The sequence below is a fragment of the Conger conger genome, chromosome 9 (assembly GCF_963514075.1).
Source record: "Conger conger chromosome 9, fConCon1.1, whole genome shotgun sequence".
Taxonomy (NCBI): domain Eukaryota; kingdom Metazoa; phylum Chordata; class Actinopteri; order Anguilliformes; family Congridae; genus Conger; species Conger conger.
This window is the reverse complement of record NC_083768.1, coordinates 48,851,725-48,877,655: the sequence shown is the minus strand read 5'-3', so window position 1 is coordinate 48,877,655 and position 25,931 is coordinate 48,851,725. Positions and strand designations below refer to the sequence as shown.

The 25,931-nt window shown below is 45.5% G+C and overlaps 1 protein-coding gene across 1 annotated transcript in view; it reads right to left on the bottom strand.

The window, feature by feature from the left end:
• Positions 1 to 25,931, bottom strand: part of LOC133136965 (focal adhesion kinase 1) — a 115,597-nt gene that overhangs the window by 88,428 nt on the left and 1,238 nt on the right. Inside the window, exon 2 of the mRNA XM_061254865.1 lies at positions 15,858 to 15,884. Within this exon, the coding sequence (XP_061110849.1) occupies positions 15,858 to 15,884 (27 nt within the window). The remainder of the gene's footprint in view (positions 1 to 15,857; positions 15,885 to 25,931) is intronic.

Genomic DNA, 25,931 nt, shown 5'->3' with positions numbered 1-25,931 from the left:
GCTACTAGGAAGAAGGCACCTATAATTAGTACAAGTGTTCGTTGGAGCACCATTTTAGGCTGTAGTATAGAGTAAAGTAACCAAAACTCATCTCTGCACGCAATGTAGGTTCTGCTTTGAGCACTACCTGTAGATGTGGTGTTATCCCCAGTAGCACCCAAAAATAAACAGACAATAACCTTTCACGACAAATGTTTCTCAACTCATTTCCATAGATTGTTGTAGCATGGGTCCACTGATTTGAGAATTTGATTGGATACAGAATTTCAATGAATAGAAAACCGAGTTTGAAATATTGTTGTATATATACTTAACATGTTTTAATAATATATTAGTATTACACATGTATTAGTATTGTATATAGTACTGTAATATTACCATTCAGAGTATAAAAATGATATCTCATCGCAAAATGCTCATGTAGAAGACAAAGGTAAGGTCGGTTGCTCTTTATGTATGAGGAGGCCCGAGCCCACCCACATTGTATCTGATTGGAAGCTGGCAGCGAGATTGCCAGGCGAGTCAGCCAATGGCAGACCCTTGCATCACCTGGGAAATGCCAAAGGAGAGACGCATACGAGGTCTAGCAGCAGAAAAAATGCATTGATGCCAGCTTTCTCAACAGCTTCCAGCCCAAAACCCGCTATTCCCCAGGCAGTGGTCAGTTACGCAGAACGCCTGTCTGAACACGTTATGGCGAGAGCTTAGCCAACCCTGAGAGGAAGCGTTGAGCTTTTAAATAGACAACCCATTTCATTCCTGCAGGGTATGACGCTTCCGAACCTTCCCTGTAGAAATACCCAGAGGCCCCACGGAAGCCAATTCCGATGTCATTTCACTTCAGAAATGCCCCAGTCGTGAATCCTGAGAGCAGTGAACAGTGAACACGCGTCGGGTCTCTTAACACCCCCTTCAGTACAGAGCGCTCACCGCCGTGCTCTGCGAGATCAACATCTCCCAGTCTGAAACGAGTTGGAGACAAAGCCGTGGCTTGACTGTCGCCAACAGCACGAGTAGCGACCCGGCTAGGCGACCCTGAGTAACAGGACGCAAAGGGTTACCCTCCCTCCCCAGGCCACCAGCTGACCGCTGAGTGACGTAACGACGGCCCTGAGCTCAGGGCCGCCGAGGCCTCCGTGAGAAGCACAGGCATCTCCGGCGCGGGCTCGGCCCAGCTCCGGCTGTGCCCGGGAGACAGAAGCAGAGGGTCAGAGGGGATGGGGGATAACGACAATACCACAATATCACAAAATAACACCACTGCCTGTTATTAGACTTCAAAAAACTGATGCATTTCCACCACGTCTTGAAAACAACAATTTTCATAGACCTTGGTAGAATTGTTGTAACATGGTAGAAATAGTGCTAAAAATATGCAGCTGAACAATATGGTACCTTACTCAAGGGCAAAATGGATGCACTCCAACAGGGAACTGAACCTTCCACAACCTGGCAACAATCGTACTTCCCTACCCATTAGTCCACCCACATAAGCACAACAGTTTACTAGAAGGTCAAAGAAAAAACGGGTTCAATGCAAGCCAAGAGGCTTGGAGGCGGGGGAACACTGTTACCGCAGTGACAGGAGAGATTGGCACAGTGCTGACCTGCTAGGCCGGGACCTGGCAGGTCTCACCACATACCGTGCCACCCCTGGCCTAATGCACAGCATGGGCCATGTAGCCAGGCATGTGTGGATCGGTCCCAGCCTAATCTCATTTGATATGCCGATCTGCCAGGAGGGGCCGGTCCTGCTCCTTCTACCCCTACGACCAGCCTAAAGGCAACTTGAACTACAAAAAAATGAAAAAATTAACAACAAAAGGTAGTTTACCGTTTTCAGTGCTGAGGGGTGTGGTTCAACAGTCAATGATTTGATTTGAAGCCAAGGCTTTCAGCCGGCAGACCTTTGAGTCAGAGAGCCAGCAATCCGACAGTACACTGCATTGGTCTGTTTATTTTTACAAACGGCCACAGCCTTATAAGAGCAAGCTACAAAAAAAGTCAGCCGTTCTGAAACGAGAAACAAAGGAGAGGCTCAGTTTCTCAGCCTCTGCATTGAGTTCATGTTTCGTCCAGTGGAGGCTTTTAAAAAGAATCGGATGACCCTCTGGTAGACCTGTAAATCAGTGAGCGAGGTGGAGCTTGATCGCTGAAAGTACCCTGACATGGTGATAATTCTACTGTGCTCTACCCCTGCCATTCCCTTCCAGAACATTCTTTCTGTGAAAGGCACGGTTGGTCTGGCTGCTAATGGAGGAATAGAGCACTGAAAAGAACAGTGTTTTCTCTTCTCAGTGTGAAGTTGGAACAGTGAAAATGCTCCATCACGTGGCCAAATTGTTATTTCTCACCAACAGGTTGTGATTATGTCAACTTTGATGACTAATGCTGCTACTGTGCTCAGCATTCAGCCCTCAACAAAAGAGTGCTTGAGAGTCGTTCAGAGCCAGCAGCCTCTCGCCCTCAACCTGGCGCAGGGCTCTCTGCAGCGCTAAAACGCTCTAATTGGTACACCTACCAGCCTGGCACACACTCACGCTTTCTCACGCACGCACGCACGCACGCACGCACGCACGCACGCACGCACGCACGCACACACACACACACACACACATACTCTCTCACACATGCACGCAAACACACACACATACCGTCTCTCACACATGCACGCACACATGCACACACACTCACGCACTCACACACGCACACACGGGCACTCTCACACAGCTGGTATGGGAGAATGGGTCTTCTCCTGCCATTGAAATGGGGGAGGGGGGTCTAATTCCTCACAATGGAAGCCATTTTAAGCGGATTTACACAATCGGCAGACAGGATCAGGTCCTGCAGGGCGGCTTAGGTTGAGGAAAGCTGCACTGGTACAGTAAGACCCAGCACTGCGGCGCCTCAGCGTGTTGGAAGTGCTGTGCTTCACTTCACTTTACACTCAGTCTTTGAGAAGAAGTATAACAGCATAACTAGTCTCCACCAAGCAGTGAAAAGGACTGCTTTCAAAGATGAAGAGCACTTTCTTAAAGGGGCAGGTCACCCACAAATGAAATTAAGTATGTTTCCACCAGGCAGAATAATATCTGTCCATCCAGATAGTTTGAGATATTACAAATTTTATTGATTTGACAACTTGTTTAGATGCAGTTCGCTGTGATATAATGGACCTCTATGGACCTAATCTTTTCTGATAATCAATGAGGCAACAATTGACATAATAAAAACTTATGTAAACTTAAAAGTCTCTTTCCAAATATAATGCCACAGTTACTTTGGAACATCAACAGAGCTCAAAAAAGCTCATTATAATCAAGAATTATTTATTCTACAGTGGGAACTCAGCAACTGTGTCTACGCAAACAGAAGTTTCCGCGGAAGCGCACCAGTGTTCTGGGGCAATACTCAGTACTCAGAATAAGTGGGTGAACTGCCCCTTTAAATATGATGTGAGGGGTGAGGGCAGTGTTTAGGTTGACACAGTGAGGGCTTTGTTCAGGCTTTGTTTAGGTTGTCCCAATAAACTCTGGTCAGGATACTCATCCTGCAAAGATATACAGCATAAGCCATAACATTACTACGCCACTGGCTGCAGTCTACCTAAATTATATAGATCAGCAAAGGTCAAACATCATGTTGATAATTTATAAATACAATAGCTGCAGGTTGGTATCCTTCAAACTACTGTAGATTCTGAAAGCGAACAAGCTTTGATAAATGAAACAACTCGATCAAAATAGCAATGAGCACAGTTGGCTGCCACCTGGTACCTTACACACAATATATGTGACCAATCTCTGAAGCCATTCATGTGAAACATACCCCTGGTCCAGCCAACCGTGACGATTCTCTGTGAACTCGAACCATTGGTGCGACTCTCTGACGATACTCGGCCAACTCTAGGGCAGTGCAGACCAACCCATTTCAGATCTACAGAATATCTGCAGGGGGTCAGGGAGGACACCCACAGCGGACTTACAGGTGTCCTAGCATGGGGGGGGGGGGGTGAGTAATATGAGTGCAGGTAGATATTGAATGAATCTGAAAAATAGCCTGGTGGTAAATAGTGCCAATAGCAGGAAGCGGATAGGTCCCTCCAGAAAATGATGCCGAGAAAAGGGGATATATCTCCAGACGTTTCGGTAAATCTATAGCCCTCCCCGTGAAAGGGCGGATGCGAGCAGGAGAAACGATCCCCCGCTCCGGGCATCAATGTTCCCTCTGTAGGCAGAAAAACTGAGGAAAGAGAGACGGCTCAACAGCTCCTCAGGTCTGCAATGCCCACAAACTAATGCAGTTATCCGTTTGGAGTTTAAAATGAGGTTCAACCTTCTGCGGCGGAAGTCAGAGATTTTCACATAAACCCCGGAAAACTGATTCCGTCTGATGCGCCACCCAAGCTGTGGCCCAAGGTGGACCTGCTCAAGTGCTTTTAATGGGATTTGACATCAATACCTGACTGTAAAACCAATGCTGAAGACATATAAACATATACAGTATCTAACATATAGGTAGTAAAATAGATACATAACAGCGATGACATCATTGCTCAGCAAGTGATAATGATGTCCATTCACAGTGGAGAGTGAGAGCTGGCACTTTTGGTACCAATTAGCAGGCACCTCGCTGTCCGTTCCCTTACAAAACCACACACCCCACCCCCTCCGTATCCCTGAGAGACCGCCAACTCCCGGGGCCGATTGTCCAGGGCGATTTCCCACACACCGCGAGCACATGGGAGTGAGGCTCGCTCAGGGTTATGAAGAAAGAGAGAAATGCGCTAATGCTAGCTAAACACGCGTAGCGGGGTCATCTGGATGAATGGCGATCGGGAGCCGGCAGGCTGCCGGGACCTCTCCAGTGGACTCCAGCTTCTCACCCTAGCACGCGCTCTGTGGAGGGGATTAACCCTCGCCTAAAACGTAACAACCAAGTTCTCAACTGAACTGTGCGCCAAACGCAGTAAAATGGGATACCGTGCAATATATTCAGCTATTAGATGTTATGATTACACTCTAGGTATTGAGAGTTTTGAATTAATGTTCCCTGAAACATTTGTTTGTAAAATAAATAAATATCCTTGCAACACACAGTAGGAATGCTATTCATCATGTTACGACCTCAGCCACAGAATGGGTGAACAACTACAAACCGATTAATTCTAAACATTAAAAAGTGACATAGTTGTACTCAACAATGCTTTCCAATTGAATTTGCAAAGACTTTTCAAGCATGAAATGATGCACTATAGAATATGAAGAAACTTTACTATTCTAAACTACACATTTTCCAGTAGTACATCCCAAAACACATCCAACACATAAAAACCCCTTACTGTTGCTACTCACTGGGTCTGTATTTCTCTGTAATGAGCACGGCTGACATGCAGAGAGGCTGAGAAGATACTGCATAAATGCTTCTGAAGACATTAACACCTCACTGCTCCTAACAATAGCGTTGTTCTGGGTGTTGTGGTCAGTCTCAAGCCTCGTCAGCGCCCGTCTCCCCTGACAACACCCAGGGAGCGACTCCCCGAAGGCTGTGTGTCCACCTCCCCTGGAAACCTGCCCCCTCATTGGGCCTAGCTACATCCAAAACCACAACCGCACCCCACCCTGTCGCCTGGAGACAGTGTCGGGGCCGTTCTGTAAGATGTGTCCTTCGTGGTGGGAGGCTTTTGTGATTCCGGAACAGGTGCGTAATTACATAACCGCGCACCTGCTGCTGGGGACCGCCGCCTCTGAGCTCCTCCCTCGCTCCTCTCGTTCGCTCCACTCCTCCGCCCCCCCCGGGGAAGGGAGAGAACCTGCCGTCAGAGTGCCTGTCACTGCCGTGGTTATCGGAACGAATCGCTTATCGCAGCGAGGGCGTGAATCTCATCGCTCCGCTGCGAATGAGATACACACCCCCCTAATAATTCAACTTCGCCGATACAAAGTGCCGCCTCGTCAAGGCAGACAGAGATGAGTGTTAATGACCGCCCTGACGATGCCTCTGGACCTGTCACAGTGGAAGTAGGCAGGCGGACGGAGGGGGAAGGGCGTGCCCGACAGGGACGAGTCGTCCCCGCTGGCTGCAGTGGAGAGCAGATACCGATGGCTACGCAGTGGACGCACCGACGGGCACGCACCGACACGGGGCTGCTACACACACACGCCGGAGCGATGAAGAGGAGGGCGATGAAGGCGAGGCGAGGAAGACGGTGATGAAGAGGAGGCGAGGAAGAGGTGTGCGGTGAAGAGAACGGCGGAGACGCGGGCAGGCGTGTACCTCGAGCCCAGCACGCGGGGAAAGGGCTGCAGCCGCTCCTCTCCATGCGGACGGGACCGGGCCAGTGGCGGGGCAGCTGCTAGCCCTGCTGCGCCACCCCGCATAGGGGCCAGCCTCTGCCCCCCTGCCCCCGGGGTCCCGGAGCCCCCGGCCTCTGACCCGCCCAGCACACACCCGGCTCAGGACAGGGGGGAGGAGGGGAGAGGAGATTAGGGGGGCGCCCTGGGAGAGGACTACAGCAGCCCTGAGAGGGCTTCTTCACCTCCGCACCGCAGGCAATGGCAGCTGCCCCGGGGCAGGGCAGACCCCAAACGCAAGGAAGAAAGGAGAGAATGTCCCCTCAGAAGTTCTCCGTGCGATTCCCTGTGATCCGATGTGGTGCGCCCAGGAAATCTAGCAGAGGAGATCCTGTAGAAAGCATCCGAGCAATGAGCGGGTCCACACTAATCCAGGTCAGCGAGTGGAAGCCAAGACACAATGACAAAAAAATCTCAGAGAGCAGAATCCTCCCAGAACGTTTTCCTTTGCCTTCAATTCTGTATCCACAGCAAACAGCTGCTGCGGGAATCTCACCCGAGTGGGCTGTCAGGAGAGGGGGATAGTGTGTGCGTGTGACTCAGAGAGAGAGAGAGAGAGAGCGAGAGAAAGAGAGCAACAGTGTGGATGTGTGAGAGGGAGAGTGCATGTGTTCCTTTCAGAGGGTGGTGAAAAAGGTAGGGGAGAGCGGAGGGGGTAGAGAAGAGGGAGAGGGGGAGGAGGGATTATTAGAGAAGGGCTCTTATTAATATGCTAATCTCGGCCCCTGCTCCAATTCACCCAGCCTGTGTTTACAAACGCGCAGTGCTTGTCTCCAGCCAGGCGGGGCTGCAAATCACAGCTGACCCGGGTCACACAGCGCAACACCAACAACCGCCATACCCCCCACCACCACCACCTCCTGCCTCTGGCACTCCTCCCACCCCACTACCCCCCCACCACCTCCCCCTGCCTCTGGCACTCCCCCCTCCCCACTACCCCAACCCCACTACCCCCCACCACCACCTCCTGCCTCTGGCACTCCTCCCACCCCACTACCCCCCCACCACCACCTCCTGCCTCTGGCACTCCTCCCTCCCCACTACCCCAACCCCACTGCCCCCCACCACCTTCCCCTGCCTCTGGCACTCACCCCTCCCCGCTACCCCCAGCCCTCTACCCCCCAGCACCTCCTCCTGCCTCTGGCACTCACCCCTCCCCTCTACCCCCACGCCACCTCCCTCTGCCTCTGGCACTCCCCCCCCACGGAGAACAGCGCCAGAGTGCCAAGACTCACGCAAGAGCAAGAGGGTGGGGGGAAGAAGAAAAAAAAAAGAGGCTACAATGCGAAGACTGGCGAGTAAGGGCCCGGGCGGCAGGCTCTGCCGGGGATCAATGCGGCGTGTTGATTAGACGGCTTCAGACATTAGTAATCCGTGTCCTCTCCACTGCGGTGCGTTTCACCTTTGAAAAACGATTGACTTCCTCCTGCCAGGGAACATTAACGGCGGCTCAGCGCTCCCTGGAAAACCCGCCGTTGCCACGGCCGACGGGTCGCGTAGTTACCGCAGAGGCAAGAGCGCTGAGAACAGCCAGCGCCTTACGCAACGGGAATGTAAGCATTCCATCAGCGCCCAACGGCGGCCCCTAATTACTAATTATGTAGTCGTGTTATTTAGGACTGCAGAGCAGTAGTTCTACATAACACTACAGTCTCCCTCTCTCGTTCTCACCAAGTTCTCTCTCAAAGATTTTGAGAGATTTGGATTTGGGTACATCTGTACCTTCATCAGGGATTCTCTTTCAGAAGCTCCATCATAGTTGAAACATGCTGAAGAGATGTGAACTGAATCACAAAATGTATTAACAGCAGATTTAGTAATAATGCAATTAGTTATGCATATAAATACATAAATACATGTACCATTAGTGAATCAGAACCATATTGACAAGCAGTATACTCTTGATTCCAGAAGCACTATGTTATATAATTTAGGGTGTGCGTTCCTCTTATTAGTTAAATAACGCAGAGCCTGTTCACGCGTGTGAGCATTCATACTGTAGTTAGAACTCTGAGGGGGTGTGGATTGGACCCACTGCTGACCTTTTACAGGGCGATGTTAAAAGTTCACACTCCACATCGGCTGACTTCAACAAGCATGATAAAACCAGCAATTACTCGTGCTGTGTGTTTATACACACATGCTTTTTATTGTTGCAGCTCGGAAACTACCAGTCAAAACAGCCTCACGAGTGTGAGAGTGCGTGTTACAAATCCACTGACCCCAACACGGAGGTCGTTTTCCCTTGTTTCCTAAATACACTGAGCAAATGAGTGTCAAACAACAAGACCAGACTAAACAAACTTATGACCCCCGTTTTATTTTTTATGTTTTAAGAACCAGGCGACACGTTGTATGGCTTTTACAGACAAGGCGGAACAGTTTGGTCAAAATGTGAGTGTGGAATAATGATTCACATTGCAACTGTAATTGTAATGTAAACAGGCAGAAAAGGCGCCACTTTCAGTATAACGTAATACAGTTATACGTAAACAGATTTACTAGGGCAAATGCAACCACTAAATTATAGGTTAGTTTAAATAATTTAGCTACTCTGCGCAGGTTATCCTATTTTCTATGTATTGTATGCAGTATGTTGTAGCCTAGATGATTCTCACATATCAGTACTGAAACAGAAAAAAAAAAAGTTTCAAATGCTATAATATATTTCAATTGATACATTGCATTAATGGCATTTGGCAGATACAGATACAGAGGGAACTACAGCTATTTTACCACCAGAAAGTGAAACATTTGATTTATTCTGATATTCTTGTGACCTGTACAGATCATTCAACACTAAAAGCTACCAAAACCATCTAAACTGTTTAAAGTTTATGTATGTACTCAACCACAGTGCTCGAACATAACATTAAGTGTTCACAGACTACAGGAAACATAATACAATTTACCACTGGTTCACAAAAGTGGACAAAAGGGTTACTTGTTGTTCACTCTGACATAATGTACCTACGCCAGGCAACCAAAACCTCATTCATATTTGCGGTCAGCTTGGTGCATCCCAGAGAACCACTAAGACGACGGTCGTATGTGCCGTTACATTTTTGCTTTGCAATGCGAGTGTGTGCTCTACCATCAGCCCACACACAAGCACCGGGCAGCTATACCAGGCAGTATAAATATACTTCACATCTCCTCCCACAGGATTAATGATGCATTGAGCCTGGGAGGCGATAACGCTGTGTCATTCCCGCTGCTACATTTATGATGTGGTGCTATCGCTGCTCAACAGAGGATGGATGACGGGCGAGTGGCTTCAGCCTCCCCATGCTGGGTCTTGGTCCAGCGTTACTTAGAGCTTATAGGAATCCAAGGCACCATGGTAAATAATTCAAGAGGAACGGGATCTGGCGCTTGTTTTTGATATAAATACATGATGTTTTCCACTTGAGAGGGAATGCCCAGAGTATAGCACGAATTATATGCACGTTAATGAATATTTCACCATGAATAAAACCGTATAAATGTTAATGAGGTGGAGAAAATGGGCTTTTTCGAGAAGTGCGGTTTGAAGAATCAAGAGGGTTGACTGGAACAGAGTAAAGGAGGGTTTGGGTGATATCCATAAATGAGAAGTTTGGGTGATATCCATAAATAAGAAGTTCACTTTCCAAAGATTATAGCTCACCTCCTGGAGATTTTTATAAAGTTTCAGCTTTAGTGTATGTTTTCCATTGACCAAGACAGTTTTTGTTTGGAAAAAATATATATTTAAAAAGATATATTTACAGAAATTTCTGATGACCTGTCAAGTAAAGGGCATTTGGGCTTTTACAACCAAAAGCAGCTTGTATAGTGATGCCTTCAGCCCTTATGCTATTTTGGTTTGCAAACATTTCCTACTGCCACACAACCTGCGTTCAAGAAAACGTCCACACAAATCTGTAGGTTCCTCTTCTCTCAGAGACAAGGGGACGTCCATTTCAAACACTTCAGGCAAGACAAAAAGGCAAAAAGCGTCATAACCCAAGCGTGCCCGGGCGACCCTGCCAACACTTAGCACACACCACATCAGACAACTCATTATCAGCAGCTTGAAGCTCCTTCGTCAAATTAAGCATGGCATGTTGTCTTCCAAAACAGACATTTTGCTAATCAATCCGGCTGCAGCACACAAGTATGACAAACGTCCTTCTAAACAGACATTTATTGTGATTTTACCCCTGGGCAGCTGTGAATGAACAGTGACTGCCTAGATGAATAGCTAGTTGTGGTGTGAAGTCTATTATCGAGTCCTCTCAATAGTCATTGGAGTGAAATTTTGGAAGACATTCTGTTAACCACTTTCATTGTGGTTGAACACATCTCCTCAAGCCCTCATGAAGATCCAAATGACAGCTGTTAAAATAAGGCAACACAGACACTACATTTTAAGATTTAATATCTACACATCGAACACTAGCTTGAATCAAACGACGGGGTACATTATTACATTCAATTTTATTTAGCAAGACCCTTTCATCCAAATAAGTCCAAAAAAGTACATATCAAGGTCATTAGAACAAACCACAAAACAGGGTGGAATTTATGCAATTCACAAAGATTCAGTTGTACAGCCATGAACATGAAGTCTAGCACACACGTCTAGTACAGATTCACCGCCAGAGGAAAACCACAGTGCGAGAGCTTCTGAAATTAAAGTAGTTCAGAATGAATTGACAATGGGCATTCAAGCAGGCCCCGACAGTGAGCCACAGTCGCAGACAATAAGAGCGGAGACAAAGGCTATCCCAGTGTCCCGGGGAACTGCGGAGTGCTTCTGAATAAACCCTGCAGTCCTGCCCAGCGTTTCACGCACCAGCGCCTCCGTGACACGCTCATTTACATACCAAGGGGCTGCGCTAACACGCGCGCCACAAACGCACTGGCAGCTACGCGGGTTCCGTGTAGCATTCGCGCATGACATCATGAGATATAACAGAAAGGGTGGAATGGCGTAAGTGCAGAATGTATTTGCTAAGCATCCAGGGAGAGGGTTTTTTTTTTTTCCAACAGTGCAATATTCATAACCGTTCAATTTCCCCCCGAAATTGCAGTCAGTTTTTTTAGCATAGCAATAAAAAGGCCGTTTCAAAAGAATTGAAATTCCCCCATGGGCTACATGCCAAGTTTTCCAGGCCCGTCGCCTAATTGTGTCACTGGTCTACATCAGCAGCCATTCAAAATACTATTTTAAGGCCCTGGGCACATAACTGCATGTGTTGAGTATGTTTTTAAACGTTGCGTGCCTGACTACAATGTTATACCATTACCTACAACTGTTTTGTTCAGCTAGTAACCTTAATTTTGTTAAGCTCAAGCTGAAATAGAAGTTAGGATGTGAGACGGAGGAGCAGCACTAGGTTCTGCAATAAGACGTATGTACACATGACTGAAATGGATCTTTCGGGGGGAAAGGGATATTGATTGGTGGGGAACGGAAAATTGAGAGGCATTTGATTGACATACACTCCCACTGGTGCGTGTTGACGTCTAATCTCGTAAAATCATATTTTCCAGGAAGTGGGTGGAAAAAAAAATCTGGTGAGAAAATACATAAGTATTGCAATTTTATGTAAGATATCAGCTTGTCTTTAGATCAAGTGTTTACATTTTACATTTACCAGTTACAAAGATCTATATTTCTTAGCACAAATTTGTGCCGCTCATTGTTTCATAGACAAAGAGGGGTGTCCTTTGTTATGTGGTATTCCCTCAGGGAATAATGTAGTCACAAACTCAGTGCGATCCCCCTCAGTGCCCCACACATATACACACTCCTCAAACCCTACATCATCTGTACAAAAGTGCGTGCTTGTGAAGAGGCAGCAGGTGGAGCAAACACACCCAGTGTGTCCACCCCACCCCACTGGCAAAGTTTCATTCAAGCTCGAACTGGAGTCATTTCAGACTGCATTTTGCTGAAAATTTATGTGGCGTTTTAAGTGTTTGTTAGCTCCGTGGTGCGGCAGAACACCTGCCTCGGCCCAACAGATGGCACCAGAGGAGGGGCGGACGCCGCGGAGACTCTGCCTTCTGTAGCGTTTACCATCTCCACCCAGCCCAGAACCTGGATCCCATATCAACGCGGTTCTGGCCCTCCGACATTCACCAGGCAATGGCAGCAGCCTGTAAAATACCTTTCTCTAAATATCACCTCTTTATTATTCATACAGCGTGCATTCAAGATGGCAGATACCAGCTCGAGCTAGGCGTGAGAGAAGAACGTGTTTCCAGCTGTTCATGAATCATTTAAGTAATGCTGCAATGCCTCTTTGAAACTCTAATTAGCATGGTACTGGCTTAGACTAGTTCTATCTCGTGGCTGAAAGTATCAGAGAATTTAATGTTGACAGAAGCGGTGAGCACCTTGCATAATGGCGAACAGCAAGGTTGTTAGAGTCAATTAGAAATGGAAAACTTCAAAGGAGACGTGCTTAAATAGGGTAAAGCGGATGAAGTATGAAATTTCCCACGCAAGCGCCGTGCAATACTGAATGCCTCCAAGTCCGTTTTTCTCATCCGTTAAAGGGCAACACGTTCAAGTGTCTCGTTGACAGCTCTGGTGTTGAGCGGATCCGCAAGCTCTGTCGGGTATGAGGATGTGAACGATGGCCTGGCTGCCACTCAGACATTAGTCAGTAGCCTGTGCCTTTCACTTACTGAGCTGGAGGAGGGATCACAGCTATGTGTGTGTGTCTGTGTGTGCTGCGTGGGCGTGTGTATGTGTTGTATGTGTGTGTCTGTATGTGTGTGTGTGAGCGAGACTATATTTGTGTGTGTATTGTGTGTGTGTGTGTGTGTGTGTGTGTGTGTGTGTGCGTGTGCGTGTGCGTGTGCGTGTGTATTGTCTGTGTTTGTGTGAAACAATGCACATGTATGTGTGTGTTTGTGTGTAAGAGAGAGACTTTGGACATATGTGTGTGTTGTGTGTGGGAGAGATAATGTGCTTGTGTGGGTGTGTGTTTGTGTGTCTGTGTGGGAGAGATAATGTGCATGTGTGTGTGATATAGAGACTGTGCTTGTGTGAGTGAGAGAGACTATGTGCAGGTGTGTGAGTGAGTGCGTGTTCTTGTGTGTCTGTGTGTGAGTGAGTGCGTGTCCTTGTGAGTCTGTAACACACTCATTGTATGTCATACAGTACATAAACACATCCATACACAATTTCAGACAAACAAGTGCTCTCACTCACAAAACACATACAAACACACACAAACACACGCAAACACACACACACGTTCACTCGCACACACACTCACACACACACAGCATCCCATCACACTCCGCTGCCCACGCCCTCCAGCGGCCTGCTGTGTCCTTGAGCGCAGGCCCCTCCCTCTGAGGGGGGCCCTGGATGGGCTTCCAGGCCGGCTCAGCCTCCTCATGTTCCATCATCACTGCAGCAGGGCCAGGAATCCGCCTGAACGCCCACAGGAAACCAGCGCCTCCCCACCCGCACAGCCCCACGGAGGTGGCATCTCAACCCTTCACCCGCGCAACACGGGCCTACCACCCAACCACACCACCCGCTCCGCCCGCCAGGCGAAGCTCTGACGGGCAAACAACCTACACGCCGAAATGAGTGACCATCTGTTCCCGCGTATGATTCGTCTCTGTATCACACACGTCTATCTGACTTTATTGTTCGGTTTAGGAGATTTTACAATTGCATATAGCGTGATAATGCGCTTGTTGCTTCAGACATAACTGTAAATACGGCAATGAAAACTGTGACAGTTCCACAGCAGTCGCACGGATACAGTGCTTTAACCTTATTCTGTGTACAACGGCAAACGCACAGCTGACTAGATATTAGCAAGCACCTCATACGAACGCAGACAGGCAGGAAATATAGATGATCTCCATAAGGACTCCACCTTAGCTCTGATAGGATCTTAACGTGGTTCTTATTACCAATCACATGCGTATAGAAGCACAGAGGAGCTGAGTAATACAGAGCAGCTGAACAAAGCCGTTATAACACCAACAAGACTTTACACCTCTATAAATGCTATTAAAGTTGTTGTTGTTGTTAAAATAAAATAAAACCAGCACAGTGTTAATGGACAGTCTGCACAGTAAAACACATGTAGTCGGAACTGAACACACGCATGTACTTAGATAAGCAGCATGTGCAGCCTGGTCAGAGCCTAGGTCACATACACACCTGTACAGGTCCCATGTATTCCCTCTTCCTGAACTTGCACTTTTTTATGGTTTAATATGCAGCTCAGGGACTGGCTAGACCACAGAGGAATGATACCTCACTGGCCCATAACCACCTTCTTCTCCCAGGCAGCACCGTGACCTAAAATCTCTGAAATCTCCCATCGGCGGGCTTCTTCAGACAGATTAAAATCGTATAAGCTGAACATGACAGACTGACTGCGAATCAGGCGGCGGGGAAAGAAGCTTTTCCACTGCAGGGGTTATTAAGGTTTCAATACAGGGCTCACACTTGCCATTCATATTGGATCCTCACTCGCTGCCACTGAATATTTATGTCCATCACTGTGGCAAATAGATAACAACATAACTATATTTATTATATACATATTTATCTTAAAAAAAAATGTTTTGGATGTATTATGAATACAAAAAGAAGAATGGGAGGCTGGCTAAAGGCTACAGTAACAAAAAACTTGTACACAGCCAGGGTGCAATTTTTTCACCTTAATTTAAATGAACGGTTGAAACCAAAAGTAATGACAAACTGACACAACCCCCCAAATTCAAGCAAGGAATGTAGCTGTGTTTACTCAAACGATTCTTATTTTCTTGTGGTAGTCAACTGACGTGATTGGGATCAACATGAAAGAAGTGCTATTGTAAATATCCCCCAGATACCAGAAACAAGAAACAGATGGTACTCTACCCCGCATACTGGGGAAATAGTCAAAAACCAGATATTAAAAATCCTTTAGACAAATGTGATCCATTAACACACAGTGAGCTTTACTGCTGTTAAAATGCATTGTCACAGTGATTTAAACTTTTTAAAGTCCTGAGGCGAGTGAGTATTACCTACAGTGAGGTCTGAAATATTTGGGCAGTGACAGAAATGTAATGGTTCCTACATAGTTCACTCAAAAAATATACTCAAATTAAAGCTGACTAGTCTGTAAAGTCTAGACATTAAAGATCTACATGCAGCAGCTTTCTCTTCCAGGTTTAAGAATCTAAAACGGCCACAAGCCATTCACAAAGAGCAGTGACGTAGGTTTTTTGAAAAGTCCCGAACCCTGCTCCCAGAGCCCAATTCCCTGACCAGGATGATATGAAAAGCCCAAAAAGACAAAAACTAGGCACGTGAGCCTTCCGTATAAAGTGAACCGTGTAGGACTTACAGCTAAATTTGCATCACTGTCCAAATATTTACGCACCACACTGTATATTAATCACCAGACCCAGCATTGCAGATTGCATGAAATACACCCTTATTTTTCAAATCTCTTGAGAAAACACAAAACAAAAATGAACCCCCTCCCAATCCCGGTCTCTCACCTGTGTAGTACGAAATTCTGGAAATATCTGCAAGAGAAGAGAGAAAACACGGATCAGTTAAAGCGCTCGTTCAGGCGTGAGCCGTTAGACTCGCTAAGAACAGTGAGCGGAGATGGCCCTCTAGCTGTGGATGAGTGGGCACCGCTGCGAGCTGGGCCCCTTGGCAACAGCGCCATAGAGACGGTCACCTCACCGCCCGCACCGTAACCGGGACAGGTAAACGAGCCCGAGAGTGACATCACAACACGGGCTCCTCAAACCGACAACCGCTCCAGTTCCTGACATTTTATCAAAAACAGGCAATGCGTTAACCACTTCCTGTCAGGGAGGAAGTGGTGTGGTTGTTCAGTTGTGGGGTTTCAGTTCACTGTTAGAAGCTTGCTTGTTAGCCACACGCCTTGTGGTGAAACGGGAGGAGTGAGACGTCGGGGCAGACTTAGGGCTGAGAAATGCTTTGCATTGATGAGCAATTTCTCACCAACGGAGCATTACCTAAAGTTAATGTGTTCAGTGGTTTGCGATCACACACACACACACACACACACACACACACACACACACACACACACGAGTAAACATACGTGGACATGCACAAGCAAATGCACACAAGGCACACACATGACACAGAATCAGATATAGGTCACGGTATATATAAGCAAAAACATGCAAACAAACATGCAAACAAGTGCAAGTACTGGCAATCACAGGCACTTGTATGCTTACATAATAACATCTGTAATCAACGAAGCGTGCACGCATGGCTTCTCATGCAGTTAAAAGCAAAAATATTGGGACACTACTAACAACATTTTTGTTGTTTTGCCTTTGTAGTCCAACACATTGGATTTGAAATTTTAAAAAAAATAATATGAGGTTAAAGACAAGCTGAAATATTCACTTTTATTCAATTCTTCAAAATCAAAACAATGATTATATATAGCAAAAAAATTCTAAAATTGTAATACTTATATAATATATAAAATATATATTATAAATTCATAAATAAATATTTTCACACCAAAGAAGACAAGATGTTGTCATCGTATGTATGTTATCAGATGTCTGTCAATTTTCCATTTCCCTCCAATCGATATCCCTTTCACACAGCGGCTTGCATCCTCATTTGACGTCCCCCTCCTCATTTGACGCCAGTCAAATCAATTCCACCGAAAGATCAGTTTCACTCGTGTATGTGTCATATCCCGTACGTTGTGCTGCTCTAACTTCCATTTCAGCTTGTCTTTAAAGTGCAGGCTGTCAGCTTTAATTTGAGGACTAGTAAGCTTCAGTTTTTCCATAAATATTGAGCTCTAGAGTAAGCTTCAGTTTTTACATCCATCAATTTCAGGGGAGCAAAGGTAATGGGACAACTGGCTGCTCAGCTGTGTCTTGCCCAGTGTCTTTGCATCATTACTGTAGTTCATGCACAAGAAAGCCAATAAGGCAAGAATATACTGGTGAGCTCAGCAAAAGCAACCTGGTAGATCACAGAAGACCACTGTAGCGGATGACCAACAAATACTTTCAATCGTGAAGAAAAACCCCTTTTGTGACTGTCAGGAACACTCTCCTGGATGTAGGGATAGAGGTGTCAAAGACTACCATACAGAGAAGAATACACCATCATAACCTGTTAAATGGCAAGTTAGAGTTGTACAAAATGTACATTTAAAATATTTCAAAATACTAGTTCCAAAGACAGACGAGATGAGTATTAACCTCTACCAAAACGATGGAAAGAGCACGGAGAATGAAAAGATCTAGACATGATCCAAAGCACCCCCCTCATCTACAAAACAGGTACAGGTAGTGTTATGGCCTGTGCATGTATGGCTGCCACTAGAGCTGGCTCACTTGTCTTCACAGATGATGTGACTGCTGGATGAATTCTGAAGTGTACAGAAACATCTTGTCCGCTCAGATCCAACAAAATGCCTCGAAACTCATTGGATGACGCCTCACCTTGCAACAGGACAATGACCGAAAACATACTGCAAAAGCAAGGGAAGTTTTTCAGGGCCAAAAAGTGGAATGTTCTTGGCTGGCCCAGTCAATCACATGTTGACTTTATTTCCCATTACGTCCCATTACTTTAGTTATCCTAAAATGGGGGGAAGATGTATTAAAATGATGGGGGGACGATGTATCACTTGCACATAGATGTAAATACCCTCAAATTAAAGCTGACAGTCAGCACAATTTTAATTTAACCTCCTATTCATTGTGTTATTTCAAATCCAATGTGCTCAAGTAGAGCCAAAACAACAAAAATTGTGTAACTGTGCATGTGAAACCTGCTGTTCTGAGCGAGTGAAAGATACCACATCTGTGGCACAGATTTATAAGGCCCAGTGCACAGGACTAGGCCTTGGTGAACCAATCGGACCTTGAGAACATCACCCTCCAATCTGCCAACACATTTGTATTCCACATTTACAGGGACCACTATAGGCCTAAACTAATCAATCACTCTCTGGGACAGGTGAGACTGGGTCTGAACCAAACCTGGACCCAAACTGGAGGGAAAGCAGTCTGGATGGGACTGCCATACCTCTCACCTGAGACCTTTATGAACAGCATCCATGTATGAGGAGCAGGCAGTAGAAAAATCCGTATTGGAACTGATAAGCTGCCGGTAAAGCACGTGCTCAGGCAGAACGAGATGACGGCTGCCCGCGAATGCTAATTGCTAAGTCGGAAGCTCTGTTCTGGCAATCAGACAGGGAAAGGTTATGACTCAGCATCTTCCACTGAGTCGAACCGTGTAATGTACAATTCTGCCCCCATTCTGGATGCAGCAACAGTCAGGATACATTAAATGTTTATCACCAAAATGGCAGTCAGTAACTAACTGAGCGTGAAATAAGCACAGAATAGCGAAAGATTAGTTCCTTTCTGTGCTTGTTTTAGGGTTTGTCAAAAAGATTGACACATTTACCAGAAGCCCCAGCATATTCTGTAAATATTATTTAATGTAAAACAGTTAACAGTTTATTTAAGTTTTTATTATTCGTACTTATAGTAGGCGCCATATAAACAACATGTTTTTATTAAGTATTAATATCTATATGAGCTAAATAAATTAATGTAAATAATAGCCAAAATATAAATGTATAATTATAATAATTATATAATTATTATATAATTATATAAGTATAATTACACTAATCACAATTCCAAAACAGGTAATAATACTGAGAAAAACAATAACAGTGCTATAATAACATACATTTAAACAATATATTTAACAACTACTGTTTCACAGAATATTTTTCTTCATTTAAATCCTAAGAGTGATTCAATCTGTCAATCTGAATCGATTTAAAAACGTTAATTATACAGACATACAACACATCCTGATTCAATCTGTCAATCTGAATCGATTTAAAAACGTTAATTATACAGACATACAACACATCCTGATTCAATCTGTCAATCTGAATCGATTTAAAAACGTTAATTATACAGACACACAACACATCCTAGCCGTGTGTGACATGCGGCGGTAATGAAATAAATATGTATGAAGCGGCACTGGTGTTAACGCTTGGGCGCCGCTCAAACTAGCCAGGGGTCAGTCAATCTGCAGGCGAATACTTTGGAATAAAGAGTGGATCTCATTTCCCAGCCGTAGCCTTATCTACAGGGCCAGCGTCTCGGGACCAAGTCTTAGCGCCGCACCTGCATGAAAATTCACGCTGGGGGATGTGCCGGTTATGAATTATTCGCCGTTGATTAAGTGACGAAGCCGAGCTCTAAATATGTAACTGGAAACAAAGAGAATTGAATGGGAAGTTGCGAGACGGGGGTCGGCGCGGTCATAACGGATTTACGGATTTCTTTGTTTTGGGTTCCAGTTCTATTTTTAATTTGCAGGCACTGACTGGGGGAAGTACGGTCCCATGCGCAATTACCTCATTGGCTGTTGGCTGTAAATAAAGTTAGAGGCGAGTTACGAACATAAACTGTAGGTTACGAAGCACATTGCATTGCCATAAACAAGCCATAAACCACAGAAGGCAGCAATTGTGCAGCTCAGCACAGCCCAATAATTTTCCACACTGAAAATGTCACCGTGACTGCCATGCTGGTGGACGTTTCTCAAGTCTGAGTTCGCTGTAAGCAAGAACTGAACTTGCAGTACTGTTTTCGTCACCGTTTCGATGATTAGTTGCTAAGTGTGTCAAAACATACAGTGGGAGCAATAATAATTTGATCCCTTGCTGATTTTGTAGGTTTGCCCACTTACAAAGAATGGAACTGTGTAGAATTTTAATCATAGGTACATTTTAACATTGAGAGACAGAATATCACAAAATAATCCACAATAACAACATCATATACATTTTATAAATTTAATATCATATTTTCACATGAAATAAGTATTTGATCCATAGAACAATAGGACTTCATATTTGGTGGAGAAACCTTTGTTGGCAAGCACAGAGGTCAGACGTTTGTTGAAAGTTTTTCACCAGGTTTGCACAGACCCTGGGAGGGATTTTGGTCCACTCCTCTTTGCAGATCCTCTCCAAATCCTTAAGGTTCCGAGGCTGTCGCTTGGCAACGCGAAGCTTCAGCTCCCTCCACAGATTTTCGATGGGATTTAGGTCTGGAGACTGGCTAGGCCACTCCAGGACCTTAATATGCTTCTTTTTGAGCCACTCCTTTGTTGCCTTGGCCGTATGTTTTGGGTCATTGTCATGTTGGAAGACCCATCCACGACCCATTTTCAGTGCTCTCACTGAGGGAAGGAGGTTGTCACCCAAAATTTCCTGGTACATGGCCCCATTCATCCTCCCCTCGATACGGTGAAGTCGTCCTGACCCCTTAGCTGAGAAACTCCCCCAAAGGTAAGGTTTCCACCTCCATGCTTCACAGTGGGGATGGTGTTCTTGGGGTTGTACTCAGCATTTCTCTTCCTCCAAACACGGCGAGTCGAGTTGATGCCAAATAGCTCTATTTTGGTCTCATCTGACCACATCACCTTCTCCCAAGCCTCCTCTGGATCATCCAGGTGTTCTTTGGCAAACTTCAGACGGGCCTGTACATGTGTTTTCTTCAGCAGAGGAACCTTGCCCGCGCAGCAGGATTTTAATCCTTCATGGTGTAGTGTGTTACTGATGGTTCTCTTCGTGACTGTGGTCCCAACTACCTTCAGGTCATTAACAAGCTCCTCCTGTGTAGTACTGGGCTGATCCCTGACCTTTCTCATGATCATTGATATCCCACGAGGCAAGATCTTGTGTGGAGCCTCAGACCGAGGAAGATTGGCGGTGACTTTGTGTTTCTTCCATTTTCGAATAATTGCTCCAACAGTTGTTAACTTCTCACCAAGCTGCATACTTATTTTCTTGCAGATCTACAATTTTGTCCCTGATGTCCTTAGACGGCTCCTTTGTCTTGCCCATGGTGGAAACGTTGGAATCTGATTGATTGTGTCGACAGATGTCTTTTATACAGCTACATAACAATGTAGCAAGTTGACACAGGTGTTTTGGGTAATGAGTTGAGATTAGAAGTGCTTCTTAATGGAAAACTAACTGGTCTGTGGGAGCCAGAATTATTGCTGATTTGTAGGGGATCAAATACTTATTTCATGTGAAAATACGATAATAAATGTATAAAATGTATATGATGTTGTTATTGTGGATTATTTTGTGATATTCTGCCTCTCAATGTTAAAATGTACCTATGATTAAAATTCTACACAGTTCCATTCTTTGTAAGTGGGCAAACCTACAAAATCAGCAAGGGATCAAATAATTATTGCTCCCACTGTATGTGGGAATCCAAAGTAAAACTAAAGATATTTTTCAAAGGGAAAAACCTATAGGTGAGGAGGGGACTGGAAACCTTATATTTAGAAAAATTAATTGGGTACGTTTCAGAAAATAACGTATGGCTGGTGGGGAATTCTTTTGAACAAGAAAGCGATACCTTCATGCAAAGAACAGTAGTCACTTATTTTCAAAAGCAACCCCATGATGTGGCCAGATTTTTACAAAAACCTTTTATTGCTCAGCTATATATCTCGGCTATATGGCAGAGTCAATATTTTGTTAATTTATCAAATCAGGAAAAGATAATGGCAGTGAAAGTTAGCCTGAGCCGACTCCCATTCAGGGCTTAAAGGATTAAATGGCGAAATAGCCCTCTGGTCCTTTCCCCAACAGGACAGGCTGCTCTTTAATATAGTGCACTACATATGTTCCTCTTTCATGGTAGCCCTGACCTCACTGCTCCATATGTCAGTGTGTCGGGAGCACTGAAAACTCAGTGCGGTGTGCTACGCAGGGCCCTGTCTTTCTCTCCACAGGGTATCACAAAGCCTCTGTCTGTCAGCCTGGCCAGCTCCCAAACACCTGCCCCTCAAGCTGTCCTCACAAGGAGCCGTGTATGTGCATGTGTGTGTGTGTACACGTGTACACTGTGTGTATGTTTTTGTGTGAATAGGAATATATGATGACCTTTTATGTCTTTTATTGAAGACACACCTCTTCAAGCAGCACCTCTCCCCGTCCCTCCCTACCTCCCTGTGAACCTTAATTGTTGTCTTTCTGTGATTTACTTTTTGTGTATCGGTATTTTTAGTTTGCAAAAATACTAGCAGTATTTGGCTAGTTAAGTTTGGTAACTTTTGCTTTGTTGTTTGTTTGTTTATTTGTTTGTTTAAAAAAAGAAAAAAGAAATCAAATAGGCCCTGGTCCTTATAGTTGTTGTACAGGTAGCAGTTCAAATTGTACTTCCCTCTAGGGTCTCTCAGCGCACTTATCCCTGGTTATGGGTATGCACTTTGTTGTATGTCGCTCTGGATGAGAGCGTCTGCCAAATGCCATCAATGTAATGTAATGTCACACATTTACCTACAAATTAGCTACACTTCATGACATAGTGAGACCAAAATTCAAATTGCTTCTCAGAGTTTGCCTTTCTTTAGAATGTCCATGAAACTTAAATGATATTTGATGTTGTATGTCACAGCTCAAAGAATGTAAATTTAATAGATTTCAGCTCAGGTTTGCCTGCCCCCCGTAGATACAGGTTAGAAACTCAGGCCACTAAACAATACTTATTATAGCACATGTACTTTTTACTATATGGCTGGTTGTCATGGGGATGCGTGTCGTGCATCGCCCTTTGACTGGCATTATAGATTTTCTTCTCATTTAACAGCGTTTCTCCCTCTGGGGAAAGCTGGCTGCAGCACTTATAGGGTATATGAGTTTGTCATTGTATCCTCAGCAAGTCTGCTGGCAATTATGGAAAGAGTAACTGTCACTTTCCAGTTGCTTTTTGTCTTACATTGAGTAAGTATTGCTTTGCAATGCTCATTAGAAATACAGTGAGGGCCGTAAGTATTTGGACAGTAGCACAATTTTAAAGGGCTGTAATTCCTACACAGTGCACTCAATATGGATGTACATAACCCTCCAACTAAAAGGTGAGAGTTTGCACTGGCTTTCAAAAGTGTAAATGGCAGTTGTTCATTGTTTAAGTAAATGTGGCACGTCTAGTATGGTGAATAATTAGAAACAATCAATAGAAGCAACATTACCAACGATTTACCGGCTTGAGGCTCTGGTGTAATCACTGAAACTACAGCCATGTATCTTGTTCTCTCAGTATACCTGGCTGTATACTGAAGTGACTATTTTTCAGTACGACTCGCCAAGCGCAACTTCCGCTGTGACGTCTCTCGTAGTGGCCACTCTTTACACAGCTCACAAATTTAGCAACACTAAGAATGGAATACCGTGGCAGCGAAAGCGAGAATGTAGACACGTATCTCGCCACAGCCATAGAACAGAGAAGAACTGACTACAACCACTGTCACCATGGCGACGATGCACAGATGCCACACACTGCATGTGTATGAGCCGCGCGGTAAGATGTAACACGCGCACAGAGGCACATAAAGGCAGGCACACAGAAACACAGGCACTTACAGGAACACAAACACATAAGCGCACACATAGATCCCAACAAGCGCAAGTAAAAAAAAAATTAAAATAAAAGGTACCTACACACAAAGGTGGGCAGATGTAGGTGGGCACACCAGGCCTGGATCAAATACATAATTGTTTTTGATTCAAATACTTTTCTATGATTGACCCTGACCTTGTCTGGTGTATTGAAACCTATGAAATACTCAGACCCTGCCTTCTAGTCCTCTTGGTTGGCTCAATTTCACCAGGGACGACCAATCAAGCACAGAGAAGTATTTGAATCCAAAACAATTACGTAGTTGACCCAAGTCGGGTGCACGCGCGGACATTAGCGATTCACGACGCCGCAGAGCGGAGCCTCCCAAACTTCCAGATGCAGAGGGGGCGAGGCTGTTCCTCGGTCAGAGCACGGCGAACAGCCTGCGCTAAGCAGCTGTGCACCCAGAGCGCCGAACTCCCCGAATTCCCCCGACGACAGCTTTCTCATCGTCCTTGGGCCTTGCGAGCGAGGATATCCACTCGCCATTCAGTGCCTTCAATTGAGCCGTTTCCATCGCCGACAGAATTACACTGGCACATTACGCGCTGTCCCCTATTCATTTTCCTAACCGGGTTATTCAATTCAATTTTATTTGTATCGCGTTTTATAATGCAAGATTATGAAAAAGGCTTCTGTGCGGTTCACCTTCTTATTGCTCTACAAGGCCCAGCAATGCTGGAAGCAGGCTGAAAATGCACCGCCTGCCCCCGGGTGACCCTTCAACCTGTTCTCCCTTTCCCCTCTACAGACAAAGAACCAGGCGAAAGACAGACAGCGCTCTGACCATTATCCCTACATAACGTCATTTTAATGATGGTGATGATCAATGCTATGCCATCATAATCACTGTCTCATCTTTGGATGATTGGATGAGTTAACGCACATCTATGGAATGAAACGGGAACAGTATGTTCACAGGGAATTTCAACATTGTGTGAAGGACGGCTGACAATTAAAATGTGAGTCCAGACCCAGAGTTAGTTAGAAAGGCAGTAAATGAGGTGTGAATGGCACGGTGTTTGATGGCCTCTCTGGGACTGGCGGTTGGCTGAGGAGCAGGATAGAGCAGCTCTTGCACATCACGAGTGCCCAGCTAGTGATGCCCTGCTTAGGTCACAGCTGAGATGAGACAAAGCACCTGGAACAGAATGACACTGCAGTGTAGCACAGCAGAGCACAGCAGAGTGTAGTATAGCACAACAGGGCAGAGTATAGTAGAGCAGGGTGCAGTATTACGTAGTATAGTACAGTATAGCACAGTATTGTACAGCAGAGCACAATATAGCACAGCAGCGTGCAATATAGCACAGAATAGCATAGCAGAGAACAGTATAGTACAGCATAGCACATTATAGCACAGCAGAGAACAGTACAGCACAGTATAGAATAGCAGAGAGCAGAACAGCACACTATAGTACAGCAGAGTGCAGTATAGAACAGTATAGCACAGCAGAGAACAGTACAGAACAGTATAGCACAGTACAGCACAGAAAGGCTATGGGCGGTCCTAGCACAAATGAATTCACGCACATACATGCACACAGACCCAAACACGCAAGTTCTCATGTACCTAAACAAGCCATGGCAGCCCACACACACACAGAAATAAGCACACACAGGGATAGACTCGCTCACAAAAATAAGCACAGGCACACAACCACACGCACATCACCTACACACGTCCGGACACCTGCAACATTCAGTACGGTTTGGACAGTTAAAAAAACAAAACAACCACACATCTATATTCATCCACGCCGTTCACAGGGTGTCTGGACCAGCCCAAGCCTGCCAGTCACTTCGACCTGGGCGACGTCTGGTTCCACAGAGACACAGAGCGGGGAGGGGGCTCCCCCATCTGAACTCAAATGCACCCAGCCATCTCCGGCAGAACCTCGGGCTCAAACACGCATGTTCAGGAGGCTCGCCATCCGTCCCAGTGGACAAACTGTTCCTGCTGCTTACCGCTTTCACATTTCAACTAATTAACAAAATCATTTTTAAAATTTCATAAAAATGAACAGTGGTTGGTGCAAATGCAGGGGAAATATCGAGGTTTTGTTTTGCTTGAACGAAATTTCGACG